We start from the raw sequence: 21,238 nt of genomic DNA, 5'->3' as shown, positions 1-21,238 counted from the left end.
TTCTTTGTTGCTGCTAATTCCACATAGTTTCCTACAAACCTTCTCTTTTGAATGTGCAACTGTTCTCATTCCTGTATTAACTCGTTAAACCTACCTGAAGTGTGCGCTTCATTTCATGGAGGGGAAAATTTATGTATTTTCCCAAAGGTGGGGGAAATGCCCCCAAATAATGGTTTGATAATCTCTGCTCTCTCTGTTTGGTTATTGCCAACTCCTGACAGCATCTGACTAGTTCTAGGTCTAGAGATGAGTGTCACAGAGGACTTCCTGGGGACTATTTTGCATCGGAATGGTGACTTGTAATGGTCAAACATGGTGGGCCAGACCACTGGTTTATGTAGTGACTGGTGTTAGTCCACTGAAGATCAAACAGCTGTGCCAAGTTTCCATCACCTCCCGTGAAAACGAGTTCAACTGCATCAGCTCACAGCCAGTTTACAGTAAACCTTCTCCTTGGGCTGTGGGTTAACCTCATGAAGTGTCTCCTGGGGTCAGGTCTGTTACACTTGTATGTGAAAATAAGTCTTGGTGTGCTTTCTGATTTACTGGAGTGTGAATAAAGCAAGAAGGTCTTTCACTTACAGGCTCACTCATCGGCATATATTAGTAACGCTCATCAGCTTTTGACTGGAACTTTGATGGCATAATTACGTTAAAAGGGTAACATATTCAAAACTACCTGTGTGACTTTGGGAATTGGATTCCTAAGAGTCTTAGTCATTATTTTAAACAGGAATGAGCTTTTTAAGCCACACATACTCCTGCAAGTTTTAAGAAAGGCCTTCTGTTATCATGCCTTTAAAATGACAGTTTCTAGGATGAGCGTGGCAGCTGTGCCACTCCACTCATTTCAGAAATTAAATAAGGAGGTTGAAGAAACAATTAGAAAAACACTGTGGAAATAGATTCTCATGGGTTATGTTACTAGAGAGGTCCAAGATGTAAAAATGCCTGCTTTTCAGTCACCTGACAGCAGGACGGATGCAAGCATGTACTTTCAGGTATGCATTAGGGCAGTTGGGAGGATGGCTGATGTCTTGGCCGTTCACCGTAAACAGCAAAACATACTTTTCTCCGGACATGGTTTGGTGCACTGAATTCAAACAACTTGTGACTGAAGCAGTTTGAGTTACTAGGGCAAACACGGTTATCAGAAGAAACAGATAAACTAAAAAAAAAAAAAAAAAAAAAAAAATAGTCTTGCATACTCTAGTATTTATGTTTGTATAGGTGAGACTTTAATTTACTATCAGTCTTAGGTTTCTTTCTGAGCAGTGATGGATTAGGTTTGGTACTTGTGCAATTTTCAAAGCATTCCTGTAACACTTGTAATGCAAAATCTATTTATTTTGCAACATACCTGTGAGATAGGGGCCTACTATTTATCTCACTTTTACAGCTGGCAAACTAGAGTATTCATTAAAGCTAAACACAGCACACAGGATCACAGAAGAAAGTCTGCAGCAGGACAGGCAGGAGGGTGCTGAAACTGGGTGTCAATTCCCATGAAAACCACCAAGCTCTAGTCTGTGCTCTTCCCACCAGGTTCCTCCTTGGTGCTCCTGAGGCAGCTTGGGGCATTTCCTTGGCTAGACAAGGTGGAGTTTGGCTTTTCTAAGGAGGAAAGCTCAAGCCTGGTGATGGAGGGAGGAAGATGATGTATGTCTGGGGGAAGATGGGGAATGGGGGACGTTCCCCAGCTAGAGGTGCCACCACCACTTCTTCAGCGAGCCTGGCTTCCCTGGTGCTTTGTAGCTATTGAAACTCCATCGTTCTGAGCAAATCCATGTTCCTCCTGTGCCCAGAGCCAGCTCTGCTTTTTTTAATAAAGTTGATATGAGTGGCTGGGTTGACGATGAAGCCTTCTGCCCAGCTGCTGGCTCCACATCTGCTGCAACGGCACTGTGTCCCAGTGTTGCCTGGGCTCTGTGATGGAGAATCGCTGCCTTCATTCCATCCTGGCCTTGTGAGGGGCACTAGTGTTTTGTTTTCAGGGAGGAAGCTGTCACAAAGCCAACAGGAGGAATTTTTTGTTTTGGTTGCATGATGAACAGTAATAATATGAGTTTTATTGCTCAGAATGTATCCACTTTTATAGGATACTATATTTAAAAAGGAGAAAAAATGACTCATGGGGATCTATGCTAATGCTAAGTATTTATGTACCTCTTGTGAGGCTGAAGGCAGCGGGAGTTGAGCAACACTCATGTGAAGTGTCTGGAAAATTTACGGATCAAACTAAAGCCCAGTGAAGTCAGCTGTAAGTCACACGGTGCCTTGCTCGGGGCCCATACGGTGTACCTTGTGCTTGTTGCAGTAAAATACTCTTCTTGAAAAACCTGGAGCACTCAGTGCTGTCGAATTCCCTGGGCTGGGGCAGAAGCTCGTTGAGCCATGGGCTGCACCCCTCGGTCGCAGCCGGAGGAGGGATGTCCCTGTGCCTCTTGGGCCATGCCTACAGCACCGCACGAGCAGGTCCCTGCAGCCCAGGGGGGAGCAGGCAGAGCCCAGGCACGTCTCGGCCGCTCCTCTACAAGAGCTGTAGTCCCAAAGAGAAGGGAGGTCAGGGTCTGCCGTGGTACGAGCTGCCGGAGCTCTGCTTTCAGAGCCTGCCAGAGACACAGGGATGCCAGGGTTCGGATACTCTTGCTTATAGCGTGTCTTGATGCTAATTCAGTTGGCTTGCACTTAATGATGAAGTGCAAGTGTTGGGGTGTGGTTTTTTTACTTAAAAGTTCCTTAATGAAATAATGTTCTGTTTGAGAGGGCCAGTGAATTCAGGTTTCCAAGCATCTGCTTGCCAGTGTGGCTCAGCTCTGGTCACAGGTAGAGGAAGGACTGGGACTGGGATTTTACCGCTGGGTGGGCCAAGAACAGAGGATGGAGATGGACTCACTGTCAACAAACCCAGACAGCGTGGTGAGCCTAGAAAATGCATATTTGGTAACAGCAAGGTCTGCAGCTCCTCTGTTTTGCCCATGAGTTTGAGAGGAGGAGTTTTTGAAGTGAGCAGAAAATAATTATGAAAGTGAAATCTTCGGGTTTATTGGGCTCTTGTTTTGTTGTTGTGGGTTTTTTTTTTAAGAATTGGTCTTATCAGTATGAAAATAAGTATGTTTAAGCTTCCTTCAATATATTTTTGAGCAGTACACTGGAAAACAGAAAAGGCTGTAATAGTGTAAGGCAGGTTCTGGTTTGTGGAAACAAATACTTGCTCATCTTGCAAATGTAAGGAGTTGAAAAGCTGTTGAATAGGGATCTGTTATTTGCATTGCTGGAAGCACAAAGCCTAATGGTGAGTCTGATATACAATAGCTGGAACAAAGACCCACCCAACCCAAGTTAAAAGGATGTTGATGGACATTGGTGTAGTGGGAATCCCATCCATTTTTTTTCTTGAACTGGCCTTCCCACTTAAAGGGCTACTAAAACATCCACTGTAGCATGTCTCCAGGCATCTGGTCACTCCAAAAAAGCATTTAGAGGATTTTCTTCTGTAAGTTTGTGAGCCTGTGATAAAAGCTCTTTGCCAGTTGGTTGTTGTGACACAGAAAGACTCCAAAAAGGTATGAAATGACAAAAAGTAACAGGATGCAGATCGAATTTAATCTTTCAGGCACATCCAGACACTGTTATCAGGTCTGTCATCTGTTCTTAACATGCCCAGATAGCTCTTGAGTGGTCTGCATAGACAGCTAGCAATTCAGTAGAGATTGTGATCTTCAGAAAATATGTAGCTGATGTCTTGTGTAATACTTGGTGTGGAAATATAAGTGCCACTAGTCTAAGTACAAGACTCACCAGGTGGGGAACATCTGTCTATCAAGTAGGAATCTTTGGGAAGAAGTTTTTCGGTACCCAGCACTCAATCCCAGAAGGGGTCATGAAGGACATTCACAGAGCTTGTGCTGGGGGGTGATGAACTGGGAAAGGATGATGATGAACTGAAGGAGTCCCTTTGGCTCAATAGTGCTCGCTGCTTGACTGAGGTTGGTTCAATGGCTGCTGTTTGGTGCAGACAAGAGTCCCCAGCTAATCGAGGAGGAAGAGACATGCCCCAGTGCTCTGGGAAAACCCTCAGATATTGTGAGTTGTTTTTGTGCAAGAACAGTGCAACATCGACTATTGCCATCGTAGCTCTGAAAGTAACATATGATCTTGCTGTTAAGGTACCTGTGTGGCCACAAGTCTACATCTGACATAACCGTCCTTGGAGATGGTATCACCTGAGCCCATCCTGTGCTCGCCTTGCTTCGCTTCCACCTGAAGAGACCTTGGTGGCAGCTGGTGAAGGATGGTAACTCTGGATTAGAAGTCCAAAGGTTGCAATGAACTATAGCAATGAGGTGGACTTGAATGAGTACTTGCAGCGCTTCCCTCAGAAAATATTTTGTAGCTCAAGGGCAGAGCTCTGGGAGAGAGACTTCTCTGTTTTCTTCACATGCTGTGGATGCCTTCAAATTTAATATGCAAATGAGCAAAATAGCAGACGTGAGGAGCTGAGCAGACCATTTGCTTTTCTTGAGGTTTGGTCTGGTCTGAAGAGATACTGAATGTTCTGTTAAAATGCTCTGCTGAGCATAGTTTCCTCTGTGTATTCTGCAAAATGGCTACGTGCAGCACAGGGATGTTGGTAAGATGCTGCATCACCCCTGTCCTGTGAGCCGCAAGTACTTTGTTACATGAGATTTACCTGCGGAGTATTAAGTCCATCTTTAAAAGTTTGACTTGGACTGAACGCCTGCAGAGTGTGAAAAGTCTTTCATGTTCATCAGCAAAGTCAGCTAAGGGAATATATAATTTCTTATTCTTTTTGGGATGTATCAAGTCTATTTAATTAAGCATCTGGGATTTGAATTATTAAATAATGGAACAGTTTCAATCTACTTTTCTGTTGATAAAGATCTCCAGCAACCCGTTTTTTATTCCTTGGATTTTTAAATTATGAGCTTCAGAAACTCTTTGAACCTCAGGGGGACAACTTACTGGATCCAGGAGGGCAGAGAAATATAACTCTTATTCTAAGGTCTCCTGAGTACAGCAAGTCACTCCCTGTTGTTTACATACCAGCCTCACAAGAATATGGGAATAAATGTTAGGTTGACGAAGCAAAGCAAAAAAAATGTGTTTTCAGGCGTATCCTGCATTGAAGCATCTGGTTGGTTTTCTACAGCATAAGAATAAATCCTCTTACTGCACAAAACACTGGGAGCAGCTCTCTGTTTTGGGGGCCGCATTGCCTCATCATCTGTTTTGGGGTTAAAAAAAAAAAAAGAGAAAAATAATAGTAGTTGAAGTTCAGACGGGCTTGAGAAGGCTTGCAAAGGAATGGACAGGTCTAGCCAAGAGGCAGAAAGGTGGGAAGGGACAAACAGGAGTTGTCTAAGCCAAAGTGGTGAAGGGTTGCTGAACTCGGGCAGTGGGTGGAGGTCTGCCACCTTCAAGGCAGTGAATGAGAAACTGGGGAAGGAGGTGGGGAAGTGCCTGCCAGTGTCCATGGTGAGGGCAGGGCTGCGGGGAGCCCTAGGCAGGGTGTCCTTATGGGCAGCAGAAGGTGAGGGACTTGCTGACAAAGCCACTTGGCCCCAGCAAGCTCCCAAAGTGCTTCCCAACCTCAGGAGCGCTCTGGCTCCCCAAGCCCTCCTGACCCCAGGCTAATGTGCTCTCACTCCTGTTTGGGACCTGTGCACTTCAAAAGCCTTGTGGAGTGGAGGGGTGGGTGGACACAGTGGGTGGAGCTGATGACCCAAAATATCATTTCCCCTTCCTAAGGCTGGGCGTATACCAAACTTGTGTCTCTGTGTGGTAAAAGAATATGAACCAAAAGTGCTGAGAGATGCAGTGGTTAAATTGAAACATGCTGTGGCAAGATGAAAGTAATCTTGTCCCTTACCACCCCTTAGTGCTTTGGGGCTTTATTTATTACTTTTTTTAAGTGACTGCAATCCATGCTGTCTCTATCTGTACTTTAAGAGATTTTTATATGCAGAAATATGTCAAGACACCATCAGGATAAACCATCCCATATTGTGTTATAGCTCACAAGGTCAAGATAAAACGTAAGGATATCTAGTGTCCTTGAATGTACTGAAGCGTATGAAAAAGACCCCTACGTGGAGTGAATGTCCCTTAAGGAGAACCCATCAGTTCAGAGAAGGGCCAGATCTCAATTTCTTGCTCTTTCTGTGAGTCTGGTATGTAAAATATGACATAAATGAGAGATTTATCTGAGTTGCCAAGATTAAGGCTAACATCTCTTTGTTTGGTGTTTAAAAATAATGGCACTGTACAGGCATACGAATGGCATATGAGTTTTACCAGAAGGTTGGAGCAACACAACGCTGCATCCCACTATTTTTGAGAAAAGACGTTGGTGTCCTGACTTTGTTGTGACTTTGCAGCAGGATAGCTGTACTTCACAGCTGTGTGGTGGATGGAAGTTAAAAACAGATCTTCCTGGGCTCTGATGGCAGAGCCTAGACATTTCTACAAAATTTCTCAGCCAAGGTCTGTAGGGGATTGAAACTCAGGAGGGACTGAGCAAGGAAACCTTTTCAAACAGGAGAGCAGAGTAATTGAACCAAAATGATGCTGTGGAAGAGGTAATCAAGAGCCAGGGATTATTCTTTGAAAATAGCTTTTGATTTGACCTCAGTAGTCCCACCTCATAAACTGTGGCCGGTTACTCTGCGTTGTTCAGTTCATGCATGGTCCCACCTGTGAAATGACCCTTCCTGTTACCCAGGTAAAGCAGAAATCCTGTACACTTGTGGGAGCCAGTGCTCTGTACCACTGTAGGTACAGCTGCATGTAGTACCACTCACATTTAGGGAAAAGAGGATGTGTCCAGCCCCAGTAAATGATGAGCGGTGTGGTGGTATCAGTATTTAACCAGTGTTGTCCCATCAAAGGTTTTTATCTGCCTGCTCACCAGTACTGAGTGGTGCGTTTGATGTCCATGTTGCTGTGGGGAGGGAGGTCCTCAGTGAGTTGGCTGCAGCCCGGCACATCTCCCCATCCCTCCAGGACAGCATCTCCTCGGGGAATCTGACTGCACAGTTTCTGGAAATCTGTTCGTACCAGCCCGGTGATTAGACAGAAGGCATCGTCTTTGGCGTGGGACACTGGGAGGCTGAGTACCGTGAAGGCTGAGTTCTGAAATGAGTATAACCGTAGGTGGTGTGTTTCTCCCATGTGAATGCTAGAACCAGTTTATAGGGCAAAAGCAGAAGATGTTATTGTTTGGTGTGTGTGAAAGATGCTTTGTGGCAATGGCAGCAGAGGGTGTGCCTCTCCCTTTTCCTTTAACTGGGAAGAGACTCTGCTGTTGGCCTTTTTTTTTTTTTTTTTTTTTTTTTTTTTCGCCAAATGGCAATTGATTTTTGAGGGGGTTTATCTTTTCCTGAAATTATGAGTGAATTTCTGATGTGATTGCACAGAGGTAGTGGTGGTTGGAGCCCTGCTGTTGCCTCATTCATCAGAGGTGCTTCACGAAAGTGCAAAACACTTTTGAGGTATGATTTCCCATAGAATGCTAATCCGGTGAAGTGCTGTAGACTCACTTGCTGGCACTGTTTAAATCCATAATGCAGCACCACCTGCCAAACCACGGGGCATAATGGAAGTGTTAATGAATGTACATATATACCCTCCTACGCGGCTGCAAGTTGAATGTCTTAAAAGTTGAGGCAGTACGTTTAGTCTGAGCATAGAAGGAACCAGGCTTAGGGTATCCTGATGGAGGTCTGTGCTGAAACTGAGGGTTGAGGAGTGGCCACAGGGGTCTAAAGTTGGGTCATCTGACCCATAGGGTGCTTTCAAAGCTGTGCTGATTTTCAGCTGCTGCTTTTTGATATATGGAATCATCCACTTGTGGCACTTGAGAAGAAATGCAGGTACTGAGCAGCACCAGCTGGGACCCCAGTACATCTTTTCCGAAGGGGTGTCCTCACAGGATGCTTCTCTCTGGTGCTAGCAGGGTGAATGCACTTGATAGGAGGGAGGACTTGCCTGATGCGTGGGTAAACTCTGTTCCTCAAGGGTGGTTTGGCCAGTTGCCCTTTGGTCTGAGTGTCGAGGTATGCGTTTGCCACCAGGAGGGCTTTCTTAGGCTGGCAGGGAGCCGGAGGACGGCAGGGAGGGAGCTGACAGCCGAGGAGGTTGCGAAAGAGAAGGGCTGAGAAGAGGTGCCGGGGCTGGCCTGGCACGTGGCTGGGGTGCTGGCGGTGTATGTGCACCCTGTCCTCAGGCAGGTTCATGGGGTTGCTGTGGCTTCTCAGAGCCATGCATCACCACGTGTAGGGCAGCGGAGGGAGCTGCACAGTCCCCCACGTCCCACTCCTCACCCCGGTACTCAGCTCCAAGCTCTGCCCACACTCCTTTTTCAGACAAGACCATTGGATTTGCCAAGTATGGAGTCACCTCCCCAGCATGTTGCGCGTAAATGAGAGTCTCATGCCTTGGCAGATGCTGTAAAGAGCCTGGAAAAAATGACTGTTATGGATCCTGGGCCAGTGATGAGATCTTGGAGTCTTCCAAGTGACAGAGTAATGACATAGACCTGGGAAATACCTGAAAAATAACTTTCCACGTGGTTCTGAGATTTAAGAGTCATGAAATTCTACCTAAAATCTGCTAAGTGACTATTTGTGTAAACCTGGGAGATGGCTGTTGCTTCATCTTCTGAGTCCATGCTGGTGAAACTCTACTGAAGTTCCAGTATCACAGACCAGCACGCTCTGTGCTCTTCTGTACTTGTAAATGCGTATTACATGGGTTGCAGGGAACCAGGAGGACTGTCCTCGATCCAGGAGCCTGGGAAAATTTACAGCCCTACAAGCTTGCCCTGTGTCCTGGTATATAGAAGCGCTGCAGAAACATCTGTGCTGCCCTACAGATCATAGGTAATTCCAGGGAACACTGTGATGCAGAGAGGGAATGGCGATCTATCCGTTTTTCCATGGGATATGGGCAACAGTAGTCTTTTTGCCTAGAAAGGACAGACATGAATCAAATTTTGGAAAAGATATGCTGTAGAGCACAGGTTTTGGAAATAGTCTGAAGATCCCCACTCTTCACACCTTCCTTCATCTACCCCAAGAGAGGGAGCATCAGCCTGGGTCTTGATAGAATTCACCCATCCCCTTGTGGAAATGCTATTACCAGGGACCTTTGTAGCCTTGAGCTCTTTACATCTGTTTGAAGAGATGCAAAGTGTGTTTGCCAGGAGGAAAGGGAGTCTTTAAAAAGCCATTTACATCCCAAAAGACATCCAGTAGCAGCACTGAAGATGTAAAAAACATTAAATACCAAATTGAGCCTGACTGGAATTAAAACTGGGAGCCAAATGCATTGATTGATTTGCAGGAGGGTGACTGGAATGAGGTGGCCCTGCACCCTTTCCCCTCCATAAACCATCTCCAAAGCATCCATAGGTGCCATGAAGTCTGTGCATCAGCTCAGCCATGCCTGCCCTGTGCACGGCATGATGTCCATAAGACCGCAGCACAGTGAGCCATCAGGTAACTGGATGGGCTGGGTGCGCAGCGTGGTCAGGATACTATCGAGGACCCCTTGTTTAGCCAGGGGGATGCAGGGCCATGGAGGAGATGGCAGGGTGAAGCCATGAGGCTAGTCTGTGCTGGGCAATTCTTGGCACAGCTCGGGATCCCCGCACACCGGTGCGCAAATTCATCGCATGGACTGTGTCCACCTGCCCAAGGCAATGCTGGCTGAGGCTAGGACTGTGCCACACACATCTGGCTGTGCCACACACATCTGGCTGCATTTCCAGCAGCAGGGCCACGTGCAGTCAGCAGAGCATCTGGTTGCAAACCAAGCACTGCTGCAGCACTCGACTATTGCTTTGGAAACCTTGCTGAGCAGTAAAAGAGCAGCAAAACCACCCAGGGCAGTGGGTTTGGGGTCTTTTTATTGGTGTGTCAGCAGGCTGGGATGTGTAGGAGGGAAGCTGCCCATTTCCAGGGATTGTGCGAGCAGGAAGGGCAGCTATTGGAATTTGAAGCCGCTTCCTCCACTGCAAATTTGTTCTTGTGTTATCTGTGCCTGGGCAGGGCAGGGGAACATCTTGGCTATCTGATTTTTTGCTACAGTATGTTTAGGTCAGCTGCACTGGTTCCATGATAACATAGGAGAGGCATTCCTGGCCTCACTAGCAAAGAATTTTCAAGAGTAGTACAGGAATCTGTCATCCCATTATGTCTCCCAAGAGCTTTGGAAATAAATGAGCAAGGAAAGGGATGGTGGATTTAAACATACAAGAAGTGATGGAAGTAAAAGTAGCTGAGCCATCTGCTTCCTCAGACCCCAGTTACTGTGCAGGGGTGCTCTCATTTCACACCTTGGCAAAAGGCTTGGATCAACCTCCAGTGGATACCCTTAACTGTCAACCATACAGTTTTAATTGAGGTCAAAGAGATACGGGAATGAATCTTGCATATCTTCTTTCTGGTCGCATATATGGATTCTCCTACAAAACTGGTAGCAGCAGTGCTGTAACTCTACAGATGACCCAAATCTGACTTAACTGCTTCTAATTAAAAAAATAATAATCTGGCTTCTGTGTCTGGCTGTTGGCTTGTCAGAGTCACAGGAATCTTTTTGCATATTTTGAAAAGGGCACTACCTCACTGAGAGAAACAGGCTGAAGATTAATGGAGTTGTTGTGGGAGGTGGAGGAGGAGTTGGGGGAGGGAAGCAGAGTTCGTTTGAGATGACATTTGTCAATATGATTGACACATTCTGTGCTGCATTTACATACAGATCAGGGCACAGATAAGCGTGTGCTTCCAAGAGTGAGTCCCCAAGCCCAGCCTGGCCATGGGAACGCTGCTGCTCAGTGCTACAGCAGGGGCTCCTTATCGCTTAAGGGTTCGCAGCAGGGGGAGGCGGAGGGCCGCCTCCCACCTAAGCAATTTCCACTGACGTGGCTTTTTATTATTATTATTTGTTCAGACTATAATTTCAAGTTTCCTGAAATAACTACCAAGTATTCTTCAGGCAGCTACTGCCTTTAGCTGCCTTTTGTGTGAATCTCAAGTGCTTCATTACTCCCCCGGTGCATTTTCTTTCTCTTACAGTAAATCTGAGCAGCATCTGGGTGGTGGGGGAGGCGATGTGATCTCGGGTTGAAAAGGAGAAAAGGTCTGACTGGCTCAGGAAGCCAGTGAGGAGTTCAGGGAGCACAGCCCTTGCTTGGAGTACAGCATTGTTTTGTGCTGGAGGAGAATTCACAAGGCCACTTCCAGGACCTACAGCTACATCCCCCAGATTCAAAACCCAACTGATCACAGCTTTTTATTGCTGGGTTGAGGATTTTATTTTTAAACAACAGTTGGTTTATGACTTTTTTTTCTCCTCTTTAGGAGCAATATAATAGTGCTTTGATCACTGCTCCAAAAGGAAATGCCTATAATTTCCTGTGCAGGTCTTGCCAGTTGCTGGGGTCTGTCGGATCTCCTGGAAGGTGATGGGAGTTGAGAGCACTCTCACCTGTCAGGATCGTCCATATTAGAAAACCTCAGAGAGTTTAAATTTCACTCGGGTTTTGAACAACTTAGTGCCAAAACTACAAAGGGCATCAGGCTCTGGCATCCCACATGATGGATCTCTTCCATGCTGACTGCTCACTGAAGACTTGCACGTGGTCCAGCTTTTGCTTGGTGTGTACTTTTTGAGGCATTGACTGGGCAGGAAATCTGTCAGACTGGAGGAAACCTGGCTAAGAGTTAATCATCTTTATTTAATAATAATTGTCAGTGGTTGTTCATACACCTACGGGTCCTTTGGCTCTCAAAGGTTTGGGACACGGTCATGCCTACTTGAGGGAAGAATTCCTGAAGTTCATTTGGTCCTGATCAGCATGACTCAAGGGAGGCAGCTGCCTCCTGAAAGGGCATGTCCTGTGTTTCAAGGGCTCTCAGTAGCTCCCAGTTGGAGGGATTGGCTGCAACACATGAGGCTGAACTATTTTGGTACCTGGCGAGTGTCTCTGGGTGTGTCGTGGTGGTTGTGTGGCTGCAGCCAGCAGTCTGCGAGAGGAACAGAGAGGGAAGTTTTCAGATCTTGCAGAGTTTCAGCCCTGGAGGCATTGCATGGAGCTGCTAATGCTTGCAAAGTGGCCAGGTGAAAGGGTGTAATTGAGTGAGCTGTGGCTAGAGGAAGAGTTATTAATTGCAACTGTAGGAGTAGTTGGCAGCCTCAGTGGCTGATAGTCTTCCTCAGCCTCAAGTGGGGTTGGTGGGGTTGGTGTCTTCAGGTATGCAGAGCTCTGTCAGGGTGTATGTGAAGAGCTATCCATGGACCAAAGCAAGCTGATGATAGAAGAAATTCCCTTGGGATATGGGCTGGTGGAATTGGTCAGCATACATACATATACCTAAGTATATGCTAAATCTCAGTCTACTGCTATAGCGGCCGCAGGCTCCCTAAAGTTGTCGGTTTTGGAGAGCTGCAGCAGAGGAGGATGGAGCTGGTGGTTCCCACGCAGACCCTGCTGCAGCTTTTTCCTGAGGTTTCGTAACAGAATTAAACAATTTGTGTTGCATGTTGCCATAGAGACCATAAATCACTGCCATGTTGGGCTTCTCTGTCAGGGAGCCGGTGTCTTTAATTGCACTAGCCTCCTCTGCAAATCCAGGGCTTGATTCTGAGCTCATTTCCTTCTGTAGTGGCTTTGCTCAAGTAGCTCTGCCTCCAGGAGGGCAGAGCTGGAACTGGGGATAGGGGTGCTTGCACACTGAATACCAAATATCTGGAGTTGATTTTATTATTGTTGTATGTGGCCATGCCTCTGCTCAGATAAACATAAAATATAATGATTTACACAAGCTGAGATATGTCTCACTTGCATTCAGGGCAAGTTTTGCAATGAGGATGGGAATTAGATACCCTACCTACATGTTGTGGTGACCTGGTGGGGCTTGGCAGTCCAGTTGCACAAACTAAGCTGAATTTCTCCGTCTTTGGTGTTTTTATATTATTTGGCTGCTCCAAGGGGATAGTTCAGCCCTTCCACTCCATCCCCATGTCCAGACAGGCAAAAGGGGTTTTATGCAGTTTATTCTGCCTGCATAAAAAATCGTTTTTGCAGAGGAGGCTCAGCCTTAGTGACATTCTTGAGACAGCCATTTCTCTTTTTAACTTGCCCTCTACCCCAGAAGTAGCCACATTTCTGACTGTCTCATTATTACTGGCTTGCGCTGTCAGATCACAGATCTTGCCAGCATGTGTGAAGACGGTGGTATAAATCATTCTCCTTCCATTGACTTAACCAGAGCCCTGACGGCATTTGTCAGCATAGGGTATGGATCCTTCTCTTGGCTCCTTCAAAATAAACAACTATATAAATTGTAAGTTGATTATCATCAGAGCTTATTAGCGTATTACCACATGCTGCTTTGTATTAAAACAATAGATAAAAATGTCTGTGCTTCATTTTTCTCAGTCAGATCTACAGCAAACACGCTTATTCTTGCTCTTGTCTGTGGAGGACTGTGTCAGTACTCTTGCCAAAAACACATGAAAATCAGCCCAAGTCTTGTGCACTTGCTCATAGAAACGTAACCAGCTGGCATGGAAGCTCTGCACACTTTTGGGAGTGTTTAGTGTTTTCCAGGAGGTGACATATGTTGTTTTTAAGGTTTGATTTATTAGCTGGTTTAGATGATAATCTTGTCAAGGCATGAGCTGTCTTCTTGCTTTGGTTACCAGGGCAGGTGGAGGTGTAGAGGGATTGAAGTACTTGGCTTTTGGAGGGTTTGCATTTGGTACCTTCATGTTGGGAGCACAGGACCTGCCATCTCAGTAGAAAGAGGAGTGTGTCCATGAGCAGGAGAAACAGCCCTGTAGAAGCATCTAAACTTGCTGCCTTTTGACACACAATAGAGGTTTTGTCTATTCATGCTAGCATCACCTAAAATACAGGGGTGTGTGCTCAACAAACCAACCTACAGTTCTTGACTGTATTTTTTGTTTTAATTAATTTTTTTCAGTTCAGTTCTTGCTGTTCTCCCTAGGTTACATAATACTCAGTCTGGTAGTTTAGGCTTACAGTATGACCAAACTTCTGGAAATGATGGGAAGCAAATACTCCGATTCAACCCATAAACATGTTGGGCAGAGTCACAGTTTGTACAATGAGCTAAATATTTTCCTAGTACTTTGGGAAGCATTTCATGCAAGATAAGCTCGAGGCTTCTTAGGAGCGAGTTAAAGTCACTGGTACAAAATGTCAATGAAAATGCAATGCTTGTCTGCCAAGCAGTAGCTTGTGGTTTTGTGATGAGGTCAAAAATCGTGCACAAACAGAGTATGGTTTTCACATCTGTGGCCTGTCCCCTGCCATGTCAGTAACAATCAGTCTTTCATACCGCCTGGCCGGAGCCACTCCGCCATGTAAAGAAGGAAGGGGTGAAATCTTGGCCATGGGCAAAGCAAAAAATTGTCATCAGATGTTGGGGGGGGGGCCAGAGTTGTAGCCAGGGTCTCTGTCCTAAAGAGCCTGTAAGGATCGTCTGAGCCAAGCAGGATTATGTGGAAAGAAAACTTGGTCTTCCAAGCAAAAATTAAAAATTTAGTTGAAATTCATAGGCTTCTGTGCAGCCAAGCATGCTGCTTATTGATGCGTGATCTTGTAAATATGAGAAAGTTCCTTTACTCTCCCAAAAATGGGGGTAAGAAACTTTTCCTTGGGATTATGGTGAGGAACTGCAGTAAGACTGGCTGAGACTTCACCTGGTGCTTGGTCTCCTTCTCCCCATCCCACAGCTGTTGCTTGCAGTGGAAATGCTTACTGTTCTCAAGAATTTCCTCCAAAGATAGTTTAGAAACAATCAGACTTGATCATGTCTCTTCTTGCTCTGAAAATTTTGGTTTATCTCTACTTGGACAAGAGGCCTTTGCAGTTCTTACTAGCTTCAGCGATTTTACCTATGTGATCGCCCCCTCTCTCCTTCTTACAGGGTTTTCTTTTTAGAGGAGAAACTGAGACAGTTCCTATATGGATCAAGGAGAAATGTCCAATACATTTATTAGGGGTCAAGGCATTTAACCTGCATAACATACAGATTATGCATATGGGAAGTTATTCCTGTGTTTGCCAAAGTCCTTCAAGTGCAGGCTGTACCTTGTCATCACGCACAATGTGATGGGGAGGATGGAGGAGATTCTGTCGTTTAAAAAATTGAGGGTTTTTCTCTTTTGTCATTGAGTTGTAACTGTAAGTGGGAATGTAACTCCCAGAGTTGTGTCGTACCGGCATTAGCTGGATTATGGTGTGGTGATCAGAGGCAAGAAGCATCAAGGAAACCTTGTTCCCATGCCTACCTTGTGGACAGAAAAAGCGTAGGGTGAATCACTCAAGTTTCATCATCTTGATATTGTCTTTGGGCATTGCTGTGGTTTGAATGGTGTTCTCACAGCATGCCTCAGGTCACCTGCTAACACTGAATGTTTTGAGGGGTTATATTTTAGATGATGGCTCAATTTCCACAACTGTTTTGGCCTGAGGATCTTTTTCCCATAATTAAAACTTAAACTCAAGTGTGAATGTTCACAACTAGTTTCATTTTGTCTCCTTTCATGAACCCACCTGCATGTGTGAGAAAGTGGGTATGTAATGGAGGGAAAACCTGGTTAGTAGAACTGTGAAATGACTGTGAAAATCCATTTCTCAAGGGATGAGATCTCCTGTGTACGGTATGGTGGGACCCCTAGGTACTCCAGGTCAAAAGTGCTTTTTATGGTTCAATAATTTGGATTCAACTGAAAAAGTGATTTTGAAGAAAGCGACTAGAGAAACCAGAAACTAAATGTGGAAGTCCAATATCTTCTTCAGTGTGAAACCAAATGATTAGGGAGTTATGTTTTTGTCTGTTTGAAAAATGGTCCCAAGTTGGCTTTCGGGCCCCTTTGGAAATTAAGAGTGAAAGTGTTTTGTTTTGAAAATACAAAAAATGAAGGAACTGGTGGAATTTATTTTTATTTTCTATACTAAATGGTGAAATAAAATTATATTAGTCAGCAACTCAACTTGCAGTGTGCACGCAGCAGCCCAGCAGTCTTGTCTCCTAATCACCACCTGGGCCAGCTGTGACACGAAGCACATCAGCCTTGCTCGGTGGTTTCTGAGAACGAAAAATTTAAAGTCCTCTTCTTAACAAAGAAAAATCCGTATTGCTTTTGGTTAAGCCTCCAAAAGCTTGTGTCAGGTGGTGGTGGGGATACAGATCAGAATGCCTACAGTTTATGGAGGTTCCCCGAGGGCAGCCAGTCCAGAGTAGCCCTTGTCCCCCGTCAGTGCTGACCCCAGCCAGCACCAGCAGCCCAAAGGGCATGACCAAAACTAAACTGGATGGGAGTGAGTGCTTGCAGAACATGTCACTGCAGCTGGATGGTTTGCGTCAGGAACACTGATACTAAGGAAATTGGCTGCCCTCTCTTGAGCCTTATCATTAGGATAGATTTTTTTTTTTTTTTTTTCTTTTAAAACTGCCTGAACAACCTCCCCAAAAATGCAATGGTCTTTCAACCTGGGAGATGGCCACCCATTTCCCATGAGATTTGAGTGATCATCATTGCTGCCCACGGGTGGGTGGAGGCCTTCGTAGCATACATATAAAACCACTCGCCCGGCTTCTTCTTAAATAAGCGGTCACTGCTGCTGAGTATTGAAAAGGACCATTCAGCAATGGCTGCCTCTTCTCCTTTCTCCACACACGTGTGCTGCTGCCCAGTTGCAGCTGGTGAATTTTTTTCTTCTTTCTTTTAAGAGTCAGTTCCCCTGCGGCACACCCGAGATGAGGGGAATGGTGTGACCGCGCTGCAGGGGAAGCTGCTCTCCTGGCTCTCTGGGCTGTGTCATAGCCACAGAAACCAGTCTTCCTGCCACAGCAGGGTTGGGTGTTTTTTGTTTTTTGTTTTTTTTTTTTTAATCAAAACAAAAACCACCTGTCTTTCCTGGCCTGCTGTCTTCTTATTTTTATTTCTCAAACTTGAAAATGAGGGAGAAAAAAGCAGCTAAGTGCATTTTTGTCTGCTGATGGAGCCAGGATTAGACCTTTAACTCTGGTTTTATCCATCACCACAGGTTCTGCCTGCAGATCTGGCCCCAAGATGTAATGGGCCATTTAATATTTGCCATACCTCAGGTTAAGCAGTGAAGAATAGCACAACTCTGGCTTATCATTGGGATTTGATCACTGGCAACTGGAAATTATTTGGAGCTTGGCAGCTGCACTGAGCCAAGGTGATTTTTGGCATGGCCACATGGGCCCAGCCCCTATAGGAAAGTTATTCAGGTGATAAAAGTTTTTCCCACACACTTGGTGGCAATTAGTGATGTAAACAAGCTACAGTGGTGGGGTTGTTTGCACTTCTGAGTGATGGGTCTGGGTTGTGGTGGAGCTGTTGGGAAGGGTAGGTGCTGCTGCTCCTGTCCAGAAGGTCTTTGGATGTCAGTACTGTCTTCATCCTCACTGCTTCATTAGCAGGTAGAAGCTGTCTTGTGCATGTTGCCCTCTTTTCATTGCTAATAAGTGATTTGAGACGATCTCTTTCTCCAGCAGGTTTAGCACACTGGAAGCATGGCTACAAGTGCCGTTCCCAGCGAAAACCTCCCCACGTACAAGCTGGTGGTGGTTGGAGATGGTGGCGTGGGGAAGAGCGCTCTCACCATTCAGTTTTTCCAGAAAATTTTTGTGCCAGACTATGACCCAACCATTGAAGACTCCTACCTGAAGCACACAGAAATAGACGGGCAATGGGCAATTCTTGATGGTAAGCCAACTACACTCGTGATCCCCTTTCCCTTCTAACTGAGCATAAGTGCAAATAGACCTCAATGCCTCCCACAGCATGTTGTGCCCTTGTGTCCCTCCTACTCTGCAGTGGGTTGCCAGGAATTTGAGGGCAAAGTGGCCTGTGAGCTGCAGCACGCGGTCTGCAGCTGGTCTCCAGCAAAGCTTCTGCTTCCAGTTGAGTTGGTTCCAGTTCTGCACAGAAATGTTTCTTGCAGGAGTGTAAAACCCTATAAATGTTTGGGGTAGGCTTCTACAAAAGTTTGAATTAGAGCACTGTGAGGTGGCTATTACTAATGATACTTCATTGTGGTTAGGCCCCTCCCCTGGGAAATAACAGTGAGTGAGTAACTGAATAAGGGTTATAACCAGATAGAACATTTAATCAAAACTGTCATCCACCGACAGTGAAGAATTGTAACACCTCTTAACTCCTATCATTCAGGTGTGATGTTTTCACATCTATTTATCCATTTCATTTAAACACTGTTAGGGTATTAGCCTGAAGAGCTGCTGTAACCAAAATATTTCACTTATTTGAAGAAAAACTGCCTTTTAAAAAAGAAAACAAAACAACCCAAACAAACAAACAAACAAAAAAACAAAAAAACCCAAACAATAAAACAGCCATCACCAAAAAAAAAAACAACCTTGATTCTGCAGGTGAGGAAAAAGCCTGATATTACCTAAAGCTGCAACTTACTAGTTTGTGCTGCGAGAGATAAACTGACCACAGCCATAAGGGGAATCTTGCTATTAAATGTTCTAAGTTTTGTTTGGCTTTATAGAATAATTAGGTAGTACATAAAGCAAGCAAATATTTTGTGCCTTAATTACCCAAATGCATGTATGTGGCCGCTAACACAACTGAACTAAATTTAACCGCACTTGTGTCGAGTTTCTACCTCCACCCTCTTGTCATGAAAGCGCTCAAGATCTTTAGTGTTTCTACATATATATCATCCTCACGTAGGGACAGAAGACTGGGGAATTGACATGAGTGGTAGAATGTCAAGGCTGGTGGGGTTTGCTGAGAAGATCATAAGCTTGGTCTGGAAATTTGAGATCTTAGTTGCACTCTTAAGGATTTATTAGACACAATTTAGTGAATACGAATGGCCCCAGGGTCCTTAGAAAACAGCCTTTACTCAGTATTGATCTTTCAAACATTTGTTCCTTTAAATATGTTAGTAGTTGAGAGCTGGTATGAGGGAATATTTGTGAAATTGGTGCCCAAATGTGTCTCGTCATCTGCATCAGATACACCTGCTTTCAATTTATTATCATGTAATGTACCTGTGCTCCTTTATTTTTGAAATGCCAGTGTTGTATAAAAGAAAAATCTAATCCTTCTGTAAACTAAATCTGTTCTTTTTTTTTTTAGTCCAGAATCCAGCCTTCTAAAATGAGCAATGTTCTTTTTTTTTTTTAGTCCAGAATCCAGCCTTCTAAAATGAGCAACCTTTATCATTGCTAGTATGCCCTGTCTTCTGATATAACAGTGCAGCTGCTGTACACATTGGTGTTGGCAGAAATAGCCAGCTTTTTGTAAATTATTTTATAGTAGAAAATGCATTTTCCACTGAATATTTGGAATTTTTGTTTAGTCAAAAAAACATAAAACAACACTGACCTGGGTGGGAGTGAGGAAAGGGGTTGTCTTCCAACAAGCAGAAACTTAACCCTTTGTTTTAATGAAAAATCATTTCTTTGCTCAACTGCAGTTGAGTGGCTGTACTCAGGATGAGCTGAATTCGGCTGTGGCCTTGAATGGCATGTTGGGAGTCCCTGACTTTCAGAGTTTGTGCACCCACAGATGCCTTGCAGCCACAGAAGTGAAACTGCAGCTTCTTCTCTTTCCTACCACTTGAGATTTTGAACAATCAGAATTTTGGAACAAAAGCAATATTTTTCTTGGAAAAGCATGACGCAGTAGAAACAGGGTATAAAAACTATCTCATGTGTCTTCTGTTGCAGCTTTCTGTCATAGGTTTTGGATGTAGGCCATTTTCAGACGTCACCATATACTTGGACAGCTGCTCTTGTTGTGGTTACACGTGGTTGCATGAATCACTTATGGTATAAAATTAGGGATGAACATGATAGGAAGGGTAAAGATGCATCATGATAAATTCTAGACTTTCCAGTTGTCCTTTCTGACCAAATCCTTTACAAGCTGATGCTTCATGCAGTACTTGGTGTGAAGAAGCTGCCACCCCCAAAATAGGAACTCGCTTTAGAAGATGAGACTACCAAGTGAGGATATAGCATGAGGGGCTCCATAAGCTTCTAGGTTTGCAGAAATAGTTATTTAAAAAAAAAAGCGCCAAATACATTGGCATCCAACAACTTCATGAAAAAAAAAAAAAAAAAAGGCCACAGCCTACCCTCTTCCAGGCTGTTGCCTGAGCAGTTCTCTACAAAGCATCTCTAGCATTTGGTATCTGCACCAGCATTATGTTGTAAAAAACTCTGTGCTAGCCAACTTGCATAAAACATTTGGCTTCCCTCCATGAAGACCTCCACCCACATTTATTCAATAGCACTAACTGGCAGTATGATGAAATGTTTGACTTGCATTTTTTTCCTTTGCTGAAATCTCTCACTGACTTAAATGGAATAGGCTTTTATTTCAGATTTTAGGCCTTGGAGCCAAACCTATGTTCAAACTCTTTCTTTTAGATATTTGCTCTCTGGCTTGGGCATGTCTCTGTGTCTATTTTCTCACCAAAGAAGAGTCTGTGATAGGTCCCTGTCTCCCAGAAGATTGTCGGGCCAGTGTTTGGTGTATTCAAGTCCAACACTAAACAAAAATACTTTATTGTTGGCCTTATGCCAGCTTTATAAGACCATCAGTGCAGTGTTTGGAGGACGAGTGTTGTAGAGTGGAACAGGACACATAACCCGAATAAGGGATTCGCAGGCAATTTGTGGCTAGCCCATTTTTTCAGTTGCTGCCACCCCAACGAGGCTTTAAGATCAGCCTCCAGTTTCCTCTGCATATGTTATCTTCATTTATTCCCTGCTGTTCATGCTGAAATCAGCATGCTGATGTGCTTCGTTGAATGCATTCACACGCAGGTGCTGTATAGACACATCAGGTTAGAACTAAGTGGGGGCCAGGGTTAATCTGCTTTGATTAGCTGTTGCTCCAAATGAGTTGCTATCATTAATTTTGTACACTCCTTTCTGCGTGCAGGCTAATTTAGCAGTTTAACAGAGGATTTCTTTTGGTGTGGCTGCAAAATGTCAGTCTGGAATTACTAATCTGGGCATGAAGCCAAAAGTGGAATCCTTAATATGACAAAAAAATCCCAGTGGTTCAGAATTCCTTATGGGTCATAAACCACACAGAGACAAAAAGGTGGAAAGGAAGAGATGGCCACAAGCACATGGCTTGGGCATGTTGACGAGTTGGGCTA

The 21,238-nt window shown here is 44.7% G+C and overlaps 1 protein-coding gene across 2 annotated transcripts in view; it reads left to right on the top strand.

Annotated features, from left to right (window-relative positions):
• The window catches only part of MRAS (muscle RAS oncogene homolog), a 41,047-nt gene that overhangs the window by 4,962 nt on the left and 14,847 nt on the right, over positions 1 to 21,238 (top strand). Inside the window, exon 3 of one of the 2 annotated variants that reach the window (XM_042784026.1) lies at positions 17,586 to 17,796. In XM_042784026.1, coding sequence (XP_042639960.1) covers positions 17,604 to 17,796 — 193 coding nt within the window. In that variant the 5' untranslated portion in view covers positions 17,586 to 17,603. Of the gene's footprint in view, positions 1 to 17,582; positions 17,797 to 21,238 lie in introns of both variants that reach the window. The other variant, XM_042784027.1, reaches the window with a different exon arrangement.

This window comes from Tyto alba, unplaced genomic scaffold (genome assembly GCF_018691265.1).
Source record: "Tyto alba isolate M040663 unplaced genomic scaffold, T.alba_DEE_v4.0 Super-Scaffold_7, whole genome shotgun sequence".
Taxonomy (NCBI): domain Eukaryota; kingdom Metazoa; phylum Chordata; class Aves; order Strigiformes; family Tytonidae; genus Tyto; species Tyto alba.
Note: the sequence above shows the minus strand (reverse complement) of the source record. Positions and strands in the feature narration are given on the sequence as shown.